The 20352-nt window shown below is 41.7% G+C and overlaps 1 protein-coding gene across 8 annotated transcripts in view; it reads left to right on the top strand.

The window, feature by feature from the left end:
• The window catches only part of dyrk1aa (dual-specificity tyrosine-(Y)-phosphorylation regulated kinase 1A, a), a 47559-nt gene extending 31998 nt beyond the window's left edge, over positions 1-15561 (top strand). For 4 of the 8 annotated variants that reach the window (XM_031807465.1, XM_031807463.1, XM_031807467.1 and 1 more), the window contains 10 exons: positions 2518-2714; positions 4334-4453; positions 4785-4973; positions 6222-6369; positions 7768-8054; positions 10068-10214; positions 10582-10722; positions 10830-11133; positions 11427-11548; positions 11780-15561. In XM_031807465.1, coding sequence (XP_031663325.1) covers positions 2595-2714; positions 4334-4453; positions 4785-4973; positions 6222-6369; positions 7768-8054; positions 10068-10214; positions 10582-10722; positions 10830-11133; positions 11427-11548; positions 11780-12373 — 2172 coding nt within the window. In that variant the 5' untranslated portion in view covers positions 2518-2594 and the 3' untranslated portion in view covers positions 12374-15561. Of the gene's footprint in view, positions 1-2517; positions 2724-4333; positions 4454-4784; positions 4974-6221; positions 6370-7767; positions 8055-10067; positions 10215-10581; positions 10723-10829; positions 11134-11426; positions 11549-11779 lie in introns of those variants that run through there. The other 4 variants (XM_031807464.1, XM_031807468.1, XM_031807469.1 and 1 more) reach the window with 3 other exon arrangements.
• The last annotated feature ends 4791 nt before the right edge of the window (positions 15562-20352 follow it).

The raw sequence follows: 20352 nt of genomic DNA, 5'->3' as shown, positions 1-20352 counted from the left end.
ACGTCTGGAAACCGTGTCATTGGACAGAGGGATAGTTTTTATTTTTGCAGCACTTGCATCATCCAGAATGACAGAGACCATGTCTAATGCTGCAGGCAGTATCAGCTCCTCTGCTATAGAGTGGGTTTTTGCACTGAGCAATTTGGTACGCCACCTTATATGATGCTAACAGTGCTCACTGGTTTACTGAAGTAGCATTCACAAAGCGGAACGATTGTTGGCAATATTCGGGCACGTTTGCCCCGAAAAAGCTCAAGCGGCTTATCAGCGTGATTGGGGTGTAATGTCTAAGTGACGCCTTAATTTATTTGGCTTCATGCTGTCCGCTGCCAATATTTTTAGACACAGTAAACATACCGGTCTTTCCTCGTCTCCCACCGTAGTCACCGTGAAGCCAAGCGCTACATACGCTTCGTCATATTTCCTCATCTTAGCTTTCGGGAGACTTACGTTTGTCTCATTATCTCTGTCTCTCACCGCCTTTCTTTTCATCCCTGTTAAATATTTTTCCATGGTGTCTCTTAAGGATTTGTTATCTGCACTTCATATCTCCTGCTCTGTGCTGTGTGCTCTTGTTCGGTGCAAAAAAAAACTTCTCCCTGGGGCAAAAAAAAAGCATGTTCCCCGGGGTCACACGCGCCCCCCTGGCATCGCTCCGAGCCCCCCCCAGGGGGGCGCGCCCCACGATTTGAGAAGGACTGCTTAGCGGATGAAGATGATCTCATAGAACCAAACTTAAGATCTCCTAAGCCTGTGTTTACCAGACTTACACAGACCGTATTTTCAGCATTTATGCCCACAAAAAGACTCCATTACTATTGCTCTCTATAAAATGTGGTTTTAGGTGTGAAGTTATATGGCTACAATTTGATTGTTTTAAGTGTGATTTTATTACTGGTTACTAAAAAAGCTATTGCTTACCTTTCGAATTTCTAAATGGATATTTTATTTGTTTGGCCCGCGGCCCCAAACTCCGATTTATATCTTGGCCCACCAAGCCCAGAAGTGCATATGAACGTGACGAGACTGACAGCGTCTCTGAGCCAAGCAAATTCATTTATCAAGATCCTTATCATGTGTATATATCCAAAGAAATGGCAGTATAAACAAAGGTAAAACAAATGAAAGTGCACAGTTTGCTGTCATTTTAGCTGCTTGATGTGATTGTGTTCACTTTAGTTGGCTTGCTAGCAAAGGATAAGTACACGAAATACACAAAAGAATGTGGACACCCCTTCAAATTTGTGGATTCGGCTATTTAAGCCACACCGTGGCACCGTCATAGGATGCCACCTTGCTCGACGAGTTGCTCGACGAGCAGGTGTCTACATACTTTTGGTCATGTTGTGTAGCTAGCCTGCATAGCTACATGCCAATGATTTTAGCATGGCAACCATTGCAAATAGAATGACCGACCAGCCCGTTTTGCTAGCAACTTCAGAATCTCAGAACTAACAACTGGCTTTTGCCCGTGCTATATTATATGGTGGTAGAATACAATTCATTTACTCAATATAATAACATTTGTAATATGTTGGCAAGCGTTTTATAGAAGCAATAAGGCCCTCAAACAGCCCATAGTTATTCACACAATAATTCCTGGGTTCTCATTTGTTATTGCTGAGCACACCACTTTAGAATATTCCCTGGAATATGAAGGTTCCTTCATAGGTCTCATAGGCCATAAGTCCAGCTGAGGGTCATGGTTTCATAGAAGGCACAAAATGTGTCCTCATTCATTCAAAGTTCATTGACATTTTTAAATGCAATGGTCAGCTATCTATTTGGGACTGAATTTGTACTTTTTCCCCCTGGAGCGCTTTTCTTTAATCTGCTTCTGTAGTTGAGTTACTTTAAGGCCTACTGTATGTCATAGTGCTAAAGAAGTGTTTGTTATAAACAAGTCTATTTTAATCATTTGGGGAAAATCTAAATAACTTTTTCAACTGATTTTCATGTCTCAGTTTATTACACGGCATACTTTCCTTTGACATCGTTGTGCTTTTATTCTGCCCAATTAATAATGTTGAAGCTATTGCTTTGGGTCTTTTGTAATAGTTTTCCTAATCAATTATTAACTTCAAATCTGGTGCCATGCATTTTTAGTTTTGGTCATCATGCAGGGATGTGATGAAATATTCTAGTAGTGTACAGACATCAAATCTCTCTGCCATTGTCCTTTTTGTAGCTTTTTTTTTCTTGTCGGAAAGGTCATTGGTGCTTGTTTTTGTGTATACATTTTGGGTCATGTGTAGGATGCAGTCTTCCAAAATTGCTACAGCTAAATGGGAAGTGATTGATGGTATATGGAATAATCACTGATGCAATCCTTAATTTAAGACTTGCTCTGATATACAAACGCAGTGATTTATTCAAACCACAATTACATCATTTAAGTTGTATCATTTATGTTAAGGAACACAGTAGCAAGGGTTCACACTGAGAACTGAGAATGGGGCCTTGTGACAACCTATTGAATGTGTGTCGATCAGAAGCTAACATGTCCCTCTCTTTCAGGAGAAGAGACTTCAGCATGCAAACCTTCATCTGTCCAGCTTGCTCCCTTGTTTTCGTTCCACGCTTCTGGGCTTCTGATGGCTGCTCCCATTCCCCATTTGCACCAGCAGTACAGTGAGCAGCACCAACAGACTACTGACCCGTCTGTGCCGGCTCTGCCCCACAGCGAGCAGGTGCAGCAGTCTATTGCCAGCCAGGTACGCTAGGTACAGCTACACACACCATATACAGTACACTCATACATACATTGATACAAATACAGACACAACCTTACGCATACACCAAAGCACACTCGCACACAGTGGTGCTAACCCCAAGCCCTGCGGCCTGTGGCTTCCTTTACACAACACTGCTTGCTGTCCGCCTTTCCTAGTAAAAGGCACTTAAAAATATATCCTGACCCGCCGTGAACACGGCTCATTCTTACTGTACAGGCAACATTATGGCCTGCGTGTCCAGGACAGTGGACTAATAATAAACAGGGTGATTTCTCACTTGATTTTATTACTGACGACAGTCATGGCTATTACCAAAATAATCTGCAGGGTGCTGTCAAACACGCCCATGACTTCAGTGGCTGCTGCCCATGTGTGTTTTTCTGATATCAGGCCCTCATCAAATTTTCCTTTATTTAAGCAGAGTCAGTGCCGTAATACCTGAGTACGGAATATAAATGTATATGAACACAGTGGACAAAACATTAAGAACACCTGCTCTTTCCATTACCAAGACTGACCAGGTGAAAGTTTTGATCCATTATTGTCACTTCAATCAGTGTAGATGAAGGGGAGGAGACTGGTTAAAGAAGGAATTGTAAGCCTTGAGACAACCTGTAGCCTGTTTGTTGTTGGTAATCAGTCCTACCACTGTTGATTGAGTTGGAGACGTGCGTGGCCACAAAGTCATGGGAGTACAGGAGGGGGCTAAGCAGGCACAGATGTTGGGCCACCCCCCTGTTGAGGATCAGTGTAGCGCGAGTGTTGTAGCTTAACTTCACCACCAGGGGTCGGCCCGTCAGGAAATCCAGGACCCAGTTGCAAAGGGCGGGGTTCAGACCCAAGTTTATTGATGAGCTTGGCGGGCACTATGGTGTTGAAGGCTGAGCAGCATTCTTACATAGGTATTCCTCTTGTCCAGACGGGATAGGGCAGTGTGTACGCAATCTCCATTGCACTAATCTGTGGATCTGTTAGGGCGTTATGCAAATTGTAGTGGGTCTAGGGTTTCTGGTAAGATAGAGGTGATATGATTCTTAACTAGTCTCTCAAATCACTTCATGATGACAGAAGTGAGTGCTACAGGGCCATTTTTCCCCTTCTCTTTAACAGAAGACCGTGCCTGTTTCTAAACTACCTCCTCAACATTATTTTTGAAAGATAGCTTTTTGTCAATCCAGATGACCAAATATTTATAAGTGGCGACACAACAATAAGGGCACCATCCAAAGTACGTATGAGTCAGATACATTTTTACCCTGATTTGGAAAAATAACCTATACTTAGTTTTACCTGCATTAAGTACCAATTTCAGTTCAAGAAAGGCTTTCTGCAGGGAAATACAGAGCCTGGTCAGCTGTGGGGGTAATGGCATACACCACAGTCATCTGCATACAAGTGCATTTCATTTTTTAGAAACCAATTTTGTTAATGTAAATAGTAAAACGAACCAAACCAATAATCGATCCCTGTGGGACACTGTTCTGTCCTTTTAAATAATGTCATGCATAGCAACATTTGCCACATAAACAACAGATGCAGGTGAGTGTGTGTTTCTGAAACGGTGATGTTCTCTGTGTTTGGTGCGTCTGTGTTTTAAGGTGACCCCTGATGTTGTCATGTTACAGAGGCGCATGCCACAGTGCTTTCGCGACCCGTCCTCGTCTCCCCTGAGGAAGCTCTCTATTGACCTGATCAAAACCTACAAATGTATCAATGAGGTAAGTTCCACCACTCTCCCTCCGCCACACACTACACCTGTACCTGGAACTCTGGTCGCTCAAGGCCAAAACATACATGGAAGGATTAATCACTACTCAAATTCAAATTTTTGTAAATAACACATTTGTTAAGCCTGAATAAGATACAATCAGGCCTGCACTGATCACTTGAAGATTTGAATCGAATAGTGACAACATCCCATGCAATCTCAGCTTGTACTGCATAGTGGTGGTTATGGCCTACCTTTTAGCAACTACCTCCCAGGCTCCGATGGGAGGTGGGTAATCTAGTAACATGGGTAATCTAGTAACAACACCATTTTGTTGGCAGGTATACTATGCAAAAAAGAAGCGGAGACACCAACAGGGCCAGGGCGACGACTCCAGTCACAAGAAAGAGAGGAAGGTCTTCAACGACGGCTATGATGACGACAACTACGACTACATCGTCAAAAACGGGGAGAAATGGATGGACCGCTACGAGATCGACTCCTTGATAGGCAAAGGCTCGTTTGGACAAGTGAGTCACATGACATACATGTATTGTCAACCACCAGGGGAGAAGTTACCTTTTTGCAGAAACTCATCTGGTATTGTTTCAACCACCACCAGGCCTTTAAAGGGCTAGACATGGTCCTTAAAACTGACCTGACATGTATGTTTTCAAAAATGATACATGAGCATTTAACCAGAGGCTCACACATTGTGGCGGAATCGCTGATAGGACTGTGAAGATCTTGGAATTTGAGGTTATGGTAATTGGCCAGCCCAATGTACATGGTCACCGACATAACCGTTCTGGGGGTTAAGTCACAATTCTGTTTGTACACTTATTTACATGGGCATGCTTCTTAATGAAACCTATTTGAAACAAGCCATTACACTTCGTTATTATCACGCCACTTTCATTATTATTATTCAGGTTATTACTAATACATATTAATAAAATAAATGTAAGTGCCAGGTTAAAGAAAATCTGTCACATGTCCATGTTGACACATTAATGGAGTCAAAATAAAAATGTATGCCTACCTTGTTCTTGTCTGTTGGCTTTTCTGCATATAAAAACAATTAAATACAGATCCTATTCTGATGCACAAAACTATTCAAACAAAGTCCGATGGGGTTTCTCCCACTTTCCACAAAATATTCACATACTGCCACAAACCCTGCTGCTGTGGTCATTCGATGGCATTGGCATATGTTCTTCAAAGAAAGGAAGCCGTAATGTAGCCTAAGTAACTGACAATAAGCCTTTTACAAGCGTTTGATTCTTATTAAAGAGACAGGCTACTTTAAAAAACGTTCTGCATGAACATATGCATATAGAGAATCAGCATACTCACTCACCAAGTAAAAGCACCTGTCAGTCAAAGCCAGCAGCGTATGTCAGACAAGCAAATATCCTTTCCTTAAAACTTATTTTTTAAAAACCAACTAGGCCTATCTTGGGCTTTCTGAAACTAGGCTATAAGCTAAGGAATTGACAAGTGAAGTATGAATGGGACAGACGTGTGTGCGTGCGCCTGGAAGAGTGTGTGTGCGCGCGCGGAAGAGTGAGTGTGTGGGAGCGCAGAAGTGTGTGCTGTACACGCAGGAGAGCAGAGAGCTAGTGATTAGAGAGCACACGCAGTAGTGTGTGTGTGTGTGTGTGTGTGTGACTGAAGAGGCTGTAATAAATCAGAGCCCCCCCCCCCTGTTTAGTGCATGTGTTCCTGCCTGGCTCATTGTTTTTACATGGTTTGTGTTTGGCCTTGCCTCTCTCCAGGTTGTAAAGGCATATGACCGTGCAGAGCAGGAGTGGGTGGCAATTAAGATCATCAAGAACAAGAAGGCTTTTCTTAATCAAGCCCAGATTGAAGTGCGGCTCCTCGAGCTCATGAACAAACATGACACGGAGATGAAGTACTACATAGGTACAGCCAGATTCTCCTTTTCCCCTATACACATCTCTCACTCACTCACTCACTCACTCATAGATATATATATATATCTATCTATCCCGTTCGAAGTTTGGGGTCACTTAGAAATGTTTTTGAAAGAAAAGCAAAAAAGGTGTCCATTTAAAATAACATCAAATTGATCAGAAATACATTGTTCATTTTGTAAATGACTATTGTAGCTGGAAACGGCAGATTGTACGCCTTTGTAGATATTCCATAAACAGGCCCATTATCAGCAAAAGTCACTCCTGTTTTCCACGTTGTTAGCTAATCCAAGTTTATCATTTTAAAAGGCTAATTGATCGTTAGAAAACCCTTATCTAATTATATTAGCGCAGCTGAAAACTGTTGTTCTGGTTAAAGAAGCAATAAAACTGGCCTTCTTTAGACTAGTTGAGTATCTGGGACATCAGCATTTGTGGGTTAAATTACAGGCTCAAAATGGCCAGAAACAAAGACCTTTCTTCTAGAACTCGTCAGTCTATTCTTGTTCTGTTTAATGAAGCCTATTCCATGCGAGAAATTGCCAAGAGTTTTCTACCTGGTTTTCTAATGATCAATTAGCCTTTTTAAAATGATAAACTTGGATTAGCTAACACACCGTGCCATTAGAACAGGAGTGATGGTTGCTGATAATAGGCCTCTGTACGCCTCTGTATTTTGTTATTGACATACATGCATGCATACATACATACATACATACATACATACATACATACATACAGTGGGGCAAAAAAGTATTTAGTCAGCCACCAATTGTGCAAGTCCTCCCACTTAAAAAGATGAGAGGCCTGTAATTTTCATCATAGGTAAACTTCAACTATGACAGACAAAATGAGAAGGAAAAAAATCCAGAAAATCACATTGTAGGATTTTTTATGAATTTATTTGCAAATTATGGTGGAAAATAAGTACATACGTACATACATACATTTGACCTCTGTTCAACTTTGTGATGGAGTCTTTACTATAGTAATACCAAAAAGACCCCAAAACATCTTGATGGAAGTGTGCCATCTACCTGCTAGCTACACAGGACTGCCCCAATGTGTCTAAGTTGGTAGAGCATGTCTTGCAGTGCCAGGGTTCTGGGTTCGATTCCCACGGGGGACCAGTACGAAAAAAGTATTAACATGTGTAAGTCGCTCTGGATAAGCATCTGCTAAATGACTAATATGTAAATGTTTTGGAGAACCTTAATTGAAAAGGCTTTTTACTCCAGGATGAGGCTTAATCTGTCCAGGAAACCAGTCCATTTAACATGCGCAAGTCAATAATCAGTATCCAATATGTTAACATCACTAGTGTATCAACCTAACTCAAAACAAATGCTCATTAGTCTTTTTTTTGTCCCCTCTTCTCTCTCTCCAGTTCACCTTAAGCGCCACTTCATGTTCCGGAGCCACCTGTGCTTGGTGTTTGAGATGCTCTCCTACAACCTGTACGACCTGCTGCGGAACACCAACTTCCGTGGCGTCTCACTCAACCTCACACGCAAGTTTGCCCAGCAAATGTGCACAGCACTGTTATTCCTGGCCACGCCCGAGCTCAGCATCATCCACTGTGACCTGAAGCCCGAGAACATCCTGTTGTGCAACCCCAAGAGGAGCGCCATCAAGATCGTGGATTTTGGCAGCTCCTGCCAGCTGGGACAGAGGGTAGGGCTGGGAATTGCCAGGGATCTCACAATACTTAGGTGCCGATACGATATGTATTGCATTTCTCATTATTCTATAGGTATTGCGATTTGATGTTCCAAAAGTATTCAGACCGCTTCATTTTAATGGATTACATTTTTTTTTATACACTATCCCATAATGACAAAGCAGGCAGTTTAAAAAAAAAATGTTTACACTTTTATAAAAAATAAGCTGATATCACATTTACTAAATTATTCAAACCCTTTACTCAGTACTTTGAAGCACCTTTGGCAGCAAATTACATTCTCGAGTCTTCTTGCGTGTGACGCTACATGCTTGGCACACCTGTATTTGGGGAGTTTCTCCCATTCGTCTCTACAGATCCTTTCAAGCTCTGTCAGGTTGGATGGGGAGCGTCGCTGCACAGTTATTTACAGACCTCTCCAGAGATGTTCAAGTCCAGGCTCTGAGTGGGCCACTCAAGGTCATTGAGACTTGTTCCGAAGCCACTCTTGCGTTGTCTTGGCCTTCGCCCCAGTCTGAGTGTCTGGAGCAGGTTTTCATCAAGGATCTCTCTACTTTGCTCTGTTCATCTTTCCCTCGATCCTAACTAGTCTCCCTGCCCCTGAACAACATCCCCACAGCATGATGCTGCCACTACCATGCTTCACCATATGGATGGTGCCAGGTTTCCTCCAGTTGTGATGCTTGGCATTCAGGCCAAAGAGTTTCATCTTGGTTTCATCAGACCAGAGAATCTTGTTTCTCATGGTCAGAGTCCTTTCGGTGCCTTTTGGCAAACTCCAATCGGGCTGTCATGTGCATTTTACTGAGGAGTGGCTTCTGTCTGGCCACTTTACTATAAAGGCCTGATTGGTGGAGTGCTACAGAGATGGTTGTCTTTCTGGAAGGTTCTCCCATCTCCACAGAGGAACTCTGGAGTTCTGACAGAGTGACCATCAGGTTTTTGGTCACCTCCCTGACCAATCCCCTTCTCCCACGATTGCTCAGTTTGGCCGGGCGACCAGCTCTAGGAAGAGTCTTGGTGGTTCCAAACTTCTTCCATCAAAGAATGATGGAGGCCATTGTGTTCTTGGTGACCTTCAATGCTGCAGAAATGCTTTGGTACCTTTCCCCAGATCTGTCCCTGGACACAATTCTGCCACGGACCTCTAAGGGCACTGCCTTTGACCTCATGGCTTGGTTTTTGCTCTGACATGCACTGTCAACTGTGGGACCTTTTTATATAGACAGGTCTGTGCCTTTCCAAATCATGTCCAGTCAATTGAATTACTACAGGTGGACTCCAATCAAGTTGTAGAAACATCTCAAGGATGGTCAATGGAAACGGGATGCACCTGAGCTCAATTTCCAGTCTCATAGCAAAGGGTCTAAATGCTTATGTAAATAAGGTATTTCTGTCATTGTGGGGTATTGTGTGTAGATTGATGTGGATTTTTTTAATGTAATATATTTTAGAACAAGGCTGTAACGTAACAGAATGTGGGGAAAAATCAAGGGGTCTAAGTACTTTCCGAAGGCACTGTTTGCGGCAGAGAGACGAGGGAGAGCATGAGAATAAATATCACTATTTAAAAATATGGTTTACAAGATATAGGATGAAAAATACTGGCGTTTTTGATAGGCAGCGAAAGCTATGGACCAAAAAAATATTTGGAATCTTGTACTCAAAGTATCGATTATAATTTGTAACTGTATCGATCCCCCCCCCCCCCATCACTAACAGAGGCTAGGTGAATGAGGATGTGACGCTGATGATGTTTTTCCTGGAGGTTAATATGGTGAATTTTATGCTACATAAGTCTTACACCAAAACTGAGAATCTGATATTTTTGTGGCCCACTATGGATTCTCTATTTAATGGATTGATTAATTATTGGATAGATGGATTGGTAGAGTATGATGTGGAAAGATACGAAACCAATTTTTTGGGGGAAAGGGTTGCATGGCTAGAAAAGGGTAACAAAAATGCCATGTCCTAATAGCTGTGACCCCTTTCTGTCCACTCAGATCTACCAGTACATCCAGAGTCGCTTCTACCGCTCCCCAGAGGTGCTGCTGGGCATGCCCTATGACCTGGCCATCGACATGTGGTCCCTGGGCTGCATTCTGGTGGAGATGCACACCGGTGAGCCCCTCTTCAGTGGGGCCAATGAGGTAGGACTCATGGAATGAAAAGATGTAGTCTTTATTTAGGATGATATAACTGGTCAGATAATGCTTACCTGTGATGCTTCATTGTGCTCATGTGAGAAAGATTTTCAGTTTTTGTCTTCATCAAGATGAGTGTAGGGAGTGAGAACCTAATAAAGACCAACAGAGGGAGCTGTGGTGCTTTGAACGTTTCACGAGGAGACAGGACTCTACTTTTCACCTAGTTTAGTTGTTGTATTGTAGATAAGAGGCATGTGTCACATGCCTCTTAAACTCAGTCCTTTTTCCTATACTGAGGTGCAGGCAATTTCATACGTAGTTAGTGCCAAATAGGGTAAGACATTCTTAATTGTGGTCTCTGATTTTTCAGATTGATCAAATTAACAAAATAGTAGAAGTTCTGGGTGTCCCTCCAAATTACATATTGGACCAGGCGCCCAAGGCCAGGAAGTTCTTTGAGAAGATATCGGACAGCACGTGGGGTGCAAAGAAGACCAAAGATGGCAAAAGGGTGAGTTCAACAAATCACCCTGTCAATTATGTTGTTGTGATGTCATAAATTTCCTTTGCAATAGTGAGTGTATATATCCTCAAAGTCTCTGTTCTGTGTGTGTGCAGTATAAGCCGCCGGGCATGCGGAAGCTGCACAGCATCCTGGGTGTGGAGGCGGGGGGTCCTGGGGGGCGGCGGGCGGGTGAGTCTGGCCACGCTGTCGCTGACTACTTGAAGTTCAAGGATTTGATCCTTCGGATGCTGGACTACGACCCCAAGAGCCGCATCCAGCCCTACTACGCCCTGCAGCACAGCTTCTTCAAGAAGACTGCGGATGAGGGGACCAACACGAGCAGCAGCGTGTCCACCAGCTCCGCACTGGAGCAGTCCCAGTCCTCTGGAACCACCTCCAGCACCTCCTCCAGCTCAGGTAGATAGAGCAATGCAGCCGCAAAGCTGCATTGAGAACTGGGGGTTCACTTTGAATCATTAGCGTGACCTTAGACCCATGTCTCTCAGTCTAATCCTGGGGAACCCCTGGGGTGTTCACTTTGTTTGCTCTAGCCTCGCACACTGTGGGATTCCCAAGGAATACATTTTTTCAGTACCGGATTAGACATGAGGAAATTAGTGCAGGTAGTGCAGAGCCTTAAGGGAGATTGGAACTGTCTCAAATGTTCAACATAAATTTAATGTCAACTGATTTCTGTTTCTGCTCTGCAGGAGGGTCGTCTGGCACGAGCACCAGTGGGCGGGCACGCTCGGACCCAACACATCAGCACCGGCACAGCGGAGGTCACTTCAGTGCCGTGCAGGCCATGGACTGCGAAAATCTCTGCCCACAGGCAAGTCTCACACACACACTATTGCTCCTGGCCAAGTGACCCCCACTAGATTGTCACTTAGTCTATAACCCAGGTTAACAACCTTTACCTCAACTCCCATTTGAGATGGATGAGCCCTCTCATAGGCACAGCTTGGGGAAGTATTGGGTGTTCTAAACATAGGTGTCGCTCTTCAGAGTTGAATAACCTGTTATCAGTCATTTGAGTTACTGACTTGCTGTTGTGTGTCAGGCGAGGCAGCCCCTCCCTCCCCCCGTTGGCTGGGCTGGTGGCAAAGGGGCACAGACAGTGACAGTGGAGACCCACCCCGTCCAGGAAACCACCTTTCACGTGCCTCCCCAGGCGCCCAAGGCCATCCACCCCTTGGCCCCCGGCAACAGCTCCTCCGCCCACCAGCACCATCACCACGGACACCATCACTTACACCATCAACCCCACCACCCCCATGGACAGCAGGGCCTGCCTGCGCGGCCCCGCCTCTACCACTCCCCTATCAACAGTGCCTCCACAGAGAACTCAGTGGAGGTGGTGCACGGCCACCTGTCTATGACCTCCCTGTCTTCTTCCTCCTCCTCCTCCACATCTTCCTCCTCCACCGGGACCCAGTGGAACAAGGCTTACCAGCTGCGCCCGCTCCCTGCCAACGCAGCCGTGGACTTTGGCCAGAACGGCAGAATGGGACTGGGTGCCTTCTCCAACCCCAGACAAGAGACTGGGATGGCGGGCCACCCCACCTACCCCATGGGCATGAGACAAGGCATAGACAGGGAGGAGTCGCCCATGGCAGGAGTCTGTGTACAGCAGAGTTCTGTCGCCAGTTCGTGACTAAACTGAGAATGTTTTGTTTTTTTGAAGGTGGTGGGTTTTTATTTCAACAAAAAAAGTGCGTAAAGAATCAAAAAGCTGCTTTAAACTAGAGGGGGAGATTATCACTTACTCTCTACCACAGTGCAAAGCCCACCATTTCTCCAACTCCTCCCCATGCCACCCTTGGGTTTCTCTCTTCACTTTGGTTTCAAATGGGATTATTCGCTCCACCATTTTCAGTGTTCACAGGGAATTAGATTTTTACTACAAACGTTCTTGCATAACATACTTCACAACAGTACTGAAACATCCATTCATTTCACATACAACTCTCACTCGACTGCATGGTTTGCATTATTCCTTGTTATTGTCAGCCGAGAGCTTAGAAGTCTGTGGATAGAAAATGACGTAGACATGATTTGTTAACGGCTATTTAGTAAAGGAATTGTTACAGCACCATAACATTTCCAGAAACTCCTATCCACACATTTGCACTTTTTTCCATATTCGGCAAGAATAATTTTCTCTGGATTTATATTCTCATTTGAATTTTTCTGTTCTGTTGTACAATCCCACCTGTGAGCTGTGAGACATGAAGTGTATACTACAAAGCAGGATCAATGAGTTAGCTAACTTTTATAAACAACCAGGTTGTTGTCATTAGACCATTTCCATTTCAAGCTTCTTTTTTTAAAATAAGTTATTTCCGAATATTTAGGCAAGTTGGCTGGCTAACTCATTGATCCTGCTTTGTAGTATACCTGTCCATAGAGTGGCAGAGGATTGAAGCATTATACAGGGAGTTTCCATCTCGCTGGGTTTGTCTGTCACACTTTCTTTGAGAGGAATGTGGATGCGCTGCGCGGGGGGCCAGCCATGTACAGCTGTGCAGCAGAGTGCCATGCTGGGAGGCCCCAGGCAAGTAAAGGTGGGCCCTCCTAGCCCTCCCCTGGACTGGAAAAAGGCCACACTGAAGATATGTACTTAGGAGCAGTGGCCAGGGCTACCCCAAACCTACAGTACAGTTGTCTGGGCAGTGTCCGGTTTTTTAGATAACTCTTTGGCCTTATGTTTTTTTGGGACTCTGAAATTAAGGGTGGGGGGTGGGGAAAGAAGCTGGACATTATCGTTTAAATGAGAAAATAGCTTTCTATTTTAGAAGTTTGGGTATAAAACAAACATAATTCTTAACAAAGAAAAAGTTGAAAAAATGTGTTTTGAGAATGGTAATTTGAGGCCTTTAACTAAAATGTGTGACTTTGACTTGCGAGGTCCAGTGATTGCCGGGCCTTGTAAGTTCACAGAAGTATTTTTGTTGCAAGATGGATGGAATTGGCTATGACTGTGTCCCTTCCAACTTTTTACTTGCTTTTCTTTGTTTCTTCAGCATGTGGTTCCTCCAACAGAGCTTCTGCAAAAATGTCTTCTGTTCATCTTCAATATGAAAACATGCTGAATTTTATGTGACTGCTTTTTTGCCTCACAATTATGCTGTGAATTTTACAATAATTTATTTTCCCTTTTTGATAATTTATTGTACCAAAGCTGTTTTTATAGCACATAGATTTCTGTAACCAATAATGTAGCAGTTCTGCACTTTGACACAAGGTATATCAAGACCTTTTTAAAATGTCTGTAAAAATGTCTGAATCTATTGCTTTAGCAAAACTGGAGCTGTTGATGAACTCGGTACATTTACTGTTAGCTGAATCTTCAACAGAATTGGTTGTAAAGGTTTTTTTTTTTCTCTAAAAAGACAACAAACAACAATCAAAAACAAATCTCTCATTGGTATAACTTTTTTCTGTTCTCAAGGACTTGAGGGACAATAGATGCCAACGCTGATTGCTACTCTGCGGGTTCCGGAGTATCAGTATGGTCGCTGTTAGTTGAGGCAAGTCCTCGTATTCATGAGTTGAAAGTGAGAGAGGAAAGATGTGAACAGTGCATTAATCCTTCAATTTGTGACCAGGTATTCAGCAGTTGTTTCAAACATGCCTGTCTGGATAAAGCTGCCTTGACTACTTTCGGCAGTCTTCATGGCAGTGGCTAAAATGGTGCCCCCTTTCCCCCGTCAATTTAGAAACAACCTTTTTTGACCTAGCTAGCAGAGGCACTGTACACATCCACATTTTAGCTGGGATACTGCTCTAAATAAGCTAAAATCCATGTTTGACTGAAGCTCTCACCATGGAGGTTGAATCCAAAAGGAAACTAGTAGGGATGAATGGTGTGAGAGGTGAGCCCTGCCTGCTGGAGTGTCCTACTCCAGTCTCATCGTGTGATGCCTGAGGATACGGGAGAACTGGCCTAAGTTTTGTACCCTTTGCAAAAATTTAAGGGGGCAGCAACAGCTAGAGGAAAGGTGTCCATGACATCACAGGCTTCAGGTGTTTACTTTTCAACCCCATTTTAATAGCTGAAATAGAATTTATTATGTATATATTTGTATTTTTTTAATAAAGGAAGTTTAGAACTCACTACTTTTTTCCTAATGCTATTTTGAGTACATTTAAGTCAATGTGGAGACCATGCAGTGGAAGTTCTGTGATATTAGTCAGTGGGTAACCGTGCTTCCAGGCCAAAGTAGTTGACAATGCCAGTACAAATGCAAAACTTTTAGGGTTTAAATTAACAGGAGAGTAGATATTCATACCGTAAATATTATAGACAGGGTATAGTGTGTGGATGTGTCTACAAACCTGAATGACAGCTGTGTTTTAATATATAAATACATACGCAATTATGTACATATATTACAGGAACTATTTTTAGGTGCATTAAAATTGGTATAAGCTTCCACCGTGGGGCCATTTGCAGTCGGGCTACTGATACGTGTGTGTGAAAGTGAAAGCCACGATCGTCAACAAACATCCAACTTTTACTCCCAAGTGTTCAATATAATTTCTGCTCTGCTCCCTATTTAATTGGAATACAGGCTTTTTATTGCCACCCTTGCCTTCTGTCCCCCAGTCGTCTGATTTTGAGTGATTGACAACAGTTTGGTTACAGGACATCTGACGTGCATTGTAAAGATTAAACGGCATGGGAAAAGAAATGCCTGTGTCCACAGATTGTAAGATCTAGCTAGTCAATACTTGCTCTGTATATGAGAATGTTCCTAACATTTTTTTTTTTAAATGGACAAGCCCTTTGTATTATATTCAAGCGGTCTTATGTATGATATAAACATTTTAAAAAGTTAATCAACTTGTACTGAGTCTATTTGTTTCCTTTTTCCCTGCCACTTTTTTTTGGTTCTCAGATGGGTAACGACTGGAATTTAATCACAGTAGACATGTCTAGAATGCCAACCCAAGTATTTTAACTAGTCTAGTTCCCATCATGACAATGTTATGCTTCAGTAAGGATAATGAAAAGCACAATCTTCAAATAACCTTTTTACACAATGGCATTGAATGTGTTAACCCTCTTCACTTGGTCCTTTTATGAAAGGATTGCGATCATTCTTAAAATGTCCAAATAGATCAGTTCCTTTACTCTCATGGAATTTGCCAATAGATCAGTTCCTTTACTCTCATGGAATTTGCCAATAGATCAGTTCCTTTTACTCTCATGGAATTTGCCAATAGATCAGTTCCTTTACTCTCATGGAATTTGCCAATAGATCAGTTCCTTTACTCTCATGGAATTTGCCAATAGATCAGTTCCTTTACTCTCATGGAATTTGCCAATAGATCAGTTCCTTTACTCTCATGGAATTTGCCAATAGATCAGTTCCTTTACTCTCATGGAATTTGCCAATAGATCAGTTCCTTTACTCTCATGGAATTTCAGGAATGTTTCTCATTTTGGAGTCAAAATGGCACTGAAGAACCAAGTAAAACCGAATGTTCAGGCGCTCCAGAAAGCGAGCCTAAAATACTTTGGTCCTTACCGCTTTGCAATGATTTGAATACTTACTTGGCTTGACGTTCCAGGTAACACTTGCGAGATACCTGGTGAAATCAACATCTGAAACATTTTGCAGTTGCTGTTTTCTTGATGTTTGATATACTGTAAGAGGCATCCTCCTTTGTTTGACACCAGAGACCATGTATTTAGAGTAGTGGCTGAGGTGTTGGACTGGTTGGTAGACAGCATGATTGTATTGGTGTTAGAAGTACAGAACACTTGTTCGGAACTTTGTCATTCCTCCTCAGACCTCACTTCTCAACTAGTCAAGTGTCACCTCTCCTCAACCTTCATCCTTCCCCTAGTCAAGTATCACACCTGCACTGGTCAAGCTTCACCCCTGCATTGTTCAGGTATCACCCCTCTGACTCACCTGTGCATCAGTTTTCACTCTTGCATTAAAGCACATTTTAAAATCGCAATGAGCTTTTCTATTGACCAGCTAGTGATAATTTATGATTTAATTCATTTCAACAATACCTTAGGGACATCATTGCACGCATGATAGAACGACATTATGTACTGAAATACATTTTACTGCGATGCTTCCCAGCTCTGCTTTGTCAAAGAAACGAAGTGGCACTGGTTTCCCTACTGGGTGTTCCATCTTTAACTTGCTAGCTAGCTGTGTTCTTTTATTGACAGGCTAGCTAACACCCAAACTACATAGATGGAGTAGGTCTAGTTACAAAGCAGGATCATTGAGTTATAGACAATTTGCTTTCATTTTTGGAATGGGCATGGTTTGCTTTATTGCTTAAATCAACCAATGTTAATTAGCTATGGTGATGTATCAGAATTCTAAGAATGTAATAGGGTATCCAAGATTTGGGAAGTGGAGTGGTTAAGTTAACTTGCCGCCAGTGGAGTGCCAATGTATGACATTCATATTAGCTAGCAACATTTTCATTGAAATTCATTTAATCATAGCTAATTATGAAGGTAATTGCTAGCTACATTTCCCCAAACTTATAACTCCACGTTGTTTTGTTGTCAAATGTGCCTGTTTTTCGGCTAATGTAAAGTTCACCATTGTGCAAAAAAAAGTGCAGGGTGAGAATACAAAATGAGGCTTGATTACTGAGCAATGCAGGTGTGAGGATTGACTAGTGCAGGGTTGATTCTTTTTTTCTTTTTTTTAGAGGGTGGATCAGCTTAATATTGTGGAAAGAATGTTGCTTCCAATGTAGTTGTCTGCATCATTTCCAATCCCCCATATTTTTGGTGTAAATATATATATCCATACACGCATGCATATATATATATATACACATATATACGTACACATACCTATATAGACATACATACTTTTTTAAAGAATATACCTTTATTATTATTATTCCCCGCAAACCCTTCCGCCGATCCCCCAATTGGAGTAAACTAATAAACACTTCTGCTTCTACCTTCAATCCATACATCTTATACATACTCGACAGACAGTCTACTTTACAATAGTTCTCTCTTGTTTGTTCTTAGTCCTTCCTCTCTTTCTGATGTCCATCCAGTTTGATGATTTCTATTTGTAACTGTGCTATTTCACAAAAGTTCCGAACCTATATACATTTTACAGATCCCGTATGTTTTACATTGTTTATCTTAATAGTCCCACCCTTCAGCTCCATTCAACCCCTCCCATCTGTCTCTCAACATCATCCATTTCGGATTTCTACTTGCCGTATATTTTTCAACTGTGCTGTGATGCTTCACAAAATAATTGAACCTCCCTATTCTCATAGCTTCTACAGATTGTAAATTAAAAATAAACATTTTTGCTAAAATAATTATTATATTATTGATTGACTATGGCTTTTCAAATCACCCAGTATTGCTATCTGTAGTGTTAGTTCTAGGCAAATGTTGCAATTCTTCAGCCATTCCTGGACCTGTGACCAAAAATGAGCTACATATGGACAGTACCAAAATAAATTATCTAATGACTCTGCCTCCTCACAGCAGAATCTGCAGAGCTGGGAAGATTGTATCCCCCATATATATAACATTCTATTAGTTGCAATAATTTTGTATAGTAATTTATATTGAAAAATTCGAAATTTTGAATCCGGCGTTGTTTTGCGTATAAATTCATAAACCGTGTGCCATGGAATGGGTACATCGAAAATCTCTATTTTGCAATTTATATGGCACAGCTTTCAGTTTTTTGGTCCTTAAATTAAATTGGTATATGTTTTTATTTATCACACTTTTCTTTAACCATTTATGTTCTTTAATACAGGGCCGACATACAAGTTCCTTACTTTTTCCCCCTTCTACTTGCCTCTTCCATTTTTTTGTGGTAATGCTGCAATTAATTGGTTGTAATTTTGGGTAGAGCAGACAATTCCATAGGTCTGTTAGCTGCATGTGCGACATAACTCCACCAGTCCTATTTATGATATCATTCACTAAAATGATACCTTTTTTAAAAATGTCTTCGATAAATAGTTTTTTTGATCAATTAGTATATTTGAATTTAACCACTATTTGTTGTACTATTTGTTCCGTCCTTTCAGGTGGATTAAACTGAAATTGCAACCAACTTTCTAAGGCTTGTTTAAAAAATAAAGAGATTTTGGAGATTATTTCCTTTTCAAACAACCGAAAGTGAGCAGGTGTAATCTGAATAAAGGGGAAAAGGCCCTTCCTGAATATAGGATGAGACATTCGTATCAATTGACTAGAGAACCAGTTTGGATTTAAGTATAACTTTTGTATGACTGATGCCTTTAGTGAGAGGTCTAATGCTTTAATATTTAATCATTTCTGCCCACCGAATTCATATTTGTTATATAAATAGGCCCTTTTATTTTGATCTGGTTTGCCGTTCCAAATCAAATGGAATATTTTTTGTTCATATAATTTAAAAAGCAGGTCACTAGGTGTAGGCAAAACCATAAGCAAATAGGTAAACTGCGATATGACTAAAGAGTTAGTCAGGGTGATTTTTCCACAAATAGACAGGCATTTTCCTTTCCATGGTAGCAAGATCTTATCTATTTTTGCTAACTTTCTATAAAAATGTATTGGAGTGAGATCATTTCTTTCCTTTGGGATTTGTATACCGAGTATGTCTACATAACCGTCAGACCACCCAATTGGCAAACTACATGGTCATGTAAAATGTGAATTTTTTTAGTGATCCAATACGTAATATGGTACATTTATCATAATTTGGTTTTAATCCAGAGAGGATAGCAAAAGTATTTAGATCCTCTATGAGGCCGTGGAGAGACTCCAATTGTGGTTTTAAAAGAAAACATGAATCATCAGCGTACAATGACACCTTAGTTTTTAGGCCACGGATTTCTAATCCCTTTATTATTGTTTGATCTAATCTTTGCAGCTAACATTTCGATGGCAATAATAAACAGATATGCCAATAGTGGACAACCTTGTTTTACTCCTCTAGATAGTTTTAAACTTTCTGAGATGTAGCCATTATTTATTATTTTACACCTAGGGTTACTATACATAACCTTATGATTCTTGACTAGGGGTGGGTTGAGGAAAAGGGGTGATGCTGGACTTGTGCAGGGTTAAGATGTGACTAAGTGAGGGGTGAGGTCTGAGGAGGAGGAATGGCGAAGTTCCTGGGAGGCCATCGAAGGTGTGCCCAGGTGTTAGCAACTTGATATAGTGAAGTGTGGGAAAGAAAGGAGTTGTGTAAATATTGGGACATTTGTATTTCATCCTTCTCAAACCAATGATATGTATTAACCCTAGATTACTTACAGGGGGCGTTGTTTTGAAGCCACCCGCAGCAATTTCTGCACTCCATTGTAAAAAAAGATTTTGAAGGCATTTGGAAATGAATGTCTACATTCGCTTTTGACTAGTGTATTATATTAGACACCTTAATAGATACTTTTAAATTATATTAAGTGAACAGAACATGAACATTTTAACTATAATAAAATATCTTTTTTAGAGTACTAATCCGGCCAACCATAGTCCAGGTACCGGGTGTGCAGGCTCTTGGGACATTCATTGGAACCTTTTCATCTGCGGACTGGCTTTCACAGCTCTCCCTATCTGAGGACAGAAAAAAACACCAAGAAACCGGCGTCATTATACAAAAATTAGGC

This window comes from Oncorhynchus kisutch, linkage group LG28 (genome assembly GCF_002021735.2).
Source record: "Oncorhynchus kisutch isolate 150728-3 linkage group LG28, Okis_V2, whole genome shotgun sequence".
In the NCBI taxonomy this organism is placed as follows: Eukaryota; Metazoa; Chordata; class Actinopteri; order Salmoniformes; family Salmonidae; genus Oncorhynchus; species Oncorhynchus kisutch.
The sequence above is the reverse complement of the archived record's forward strand: the minus strand, read 5'-3'. Positions and strand labels throughout refer to the sequence as shown.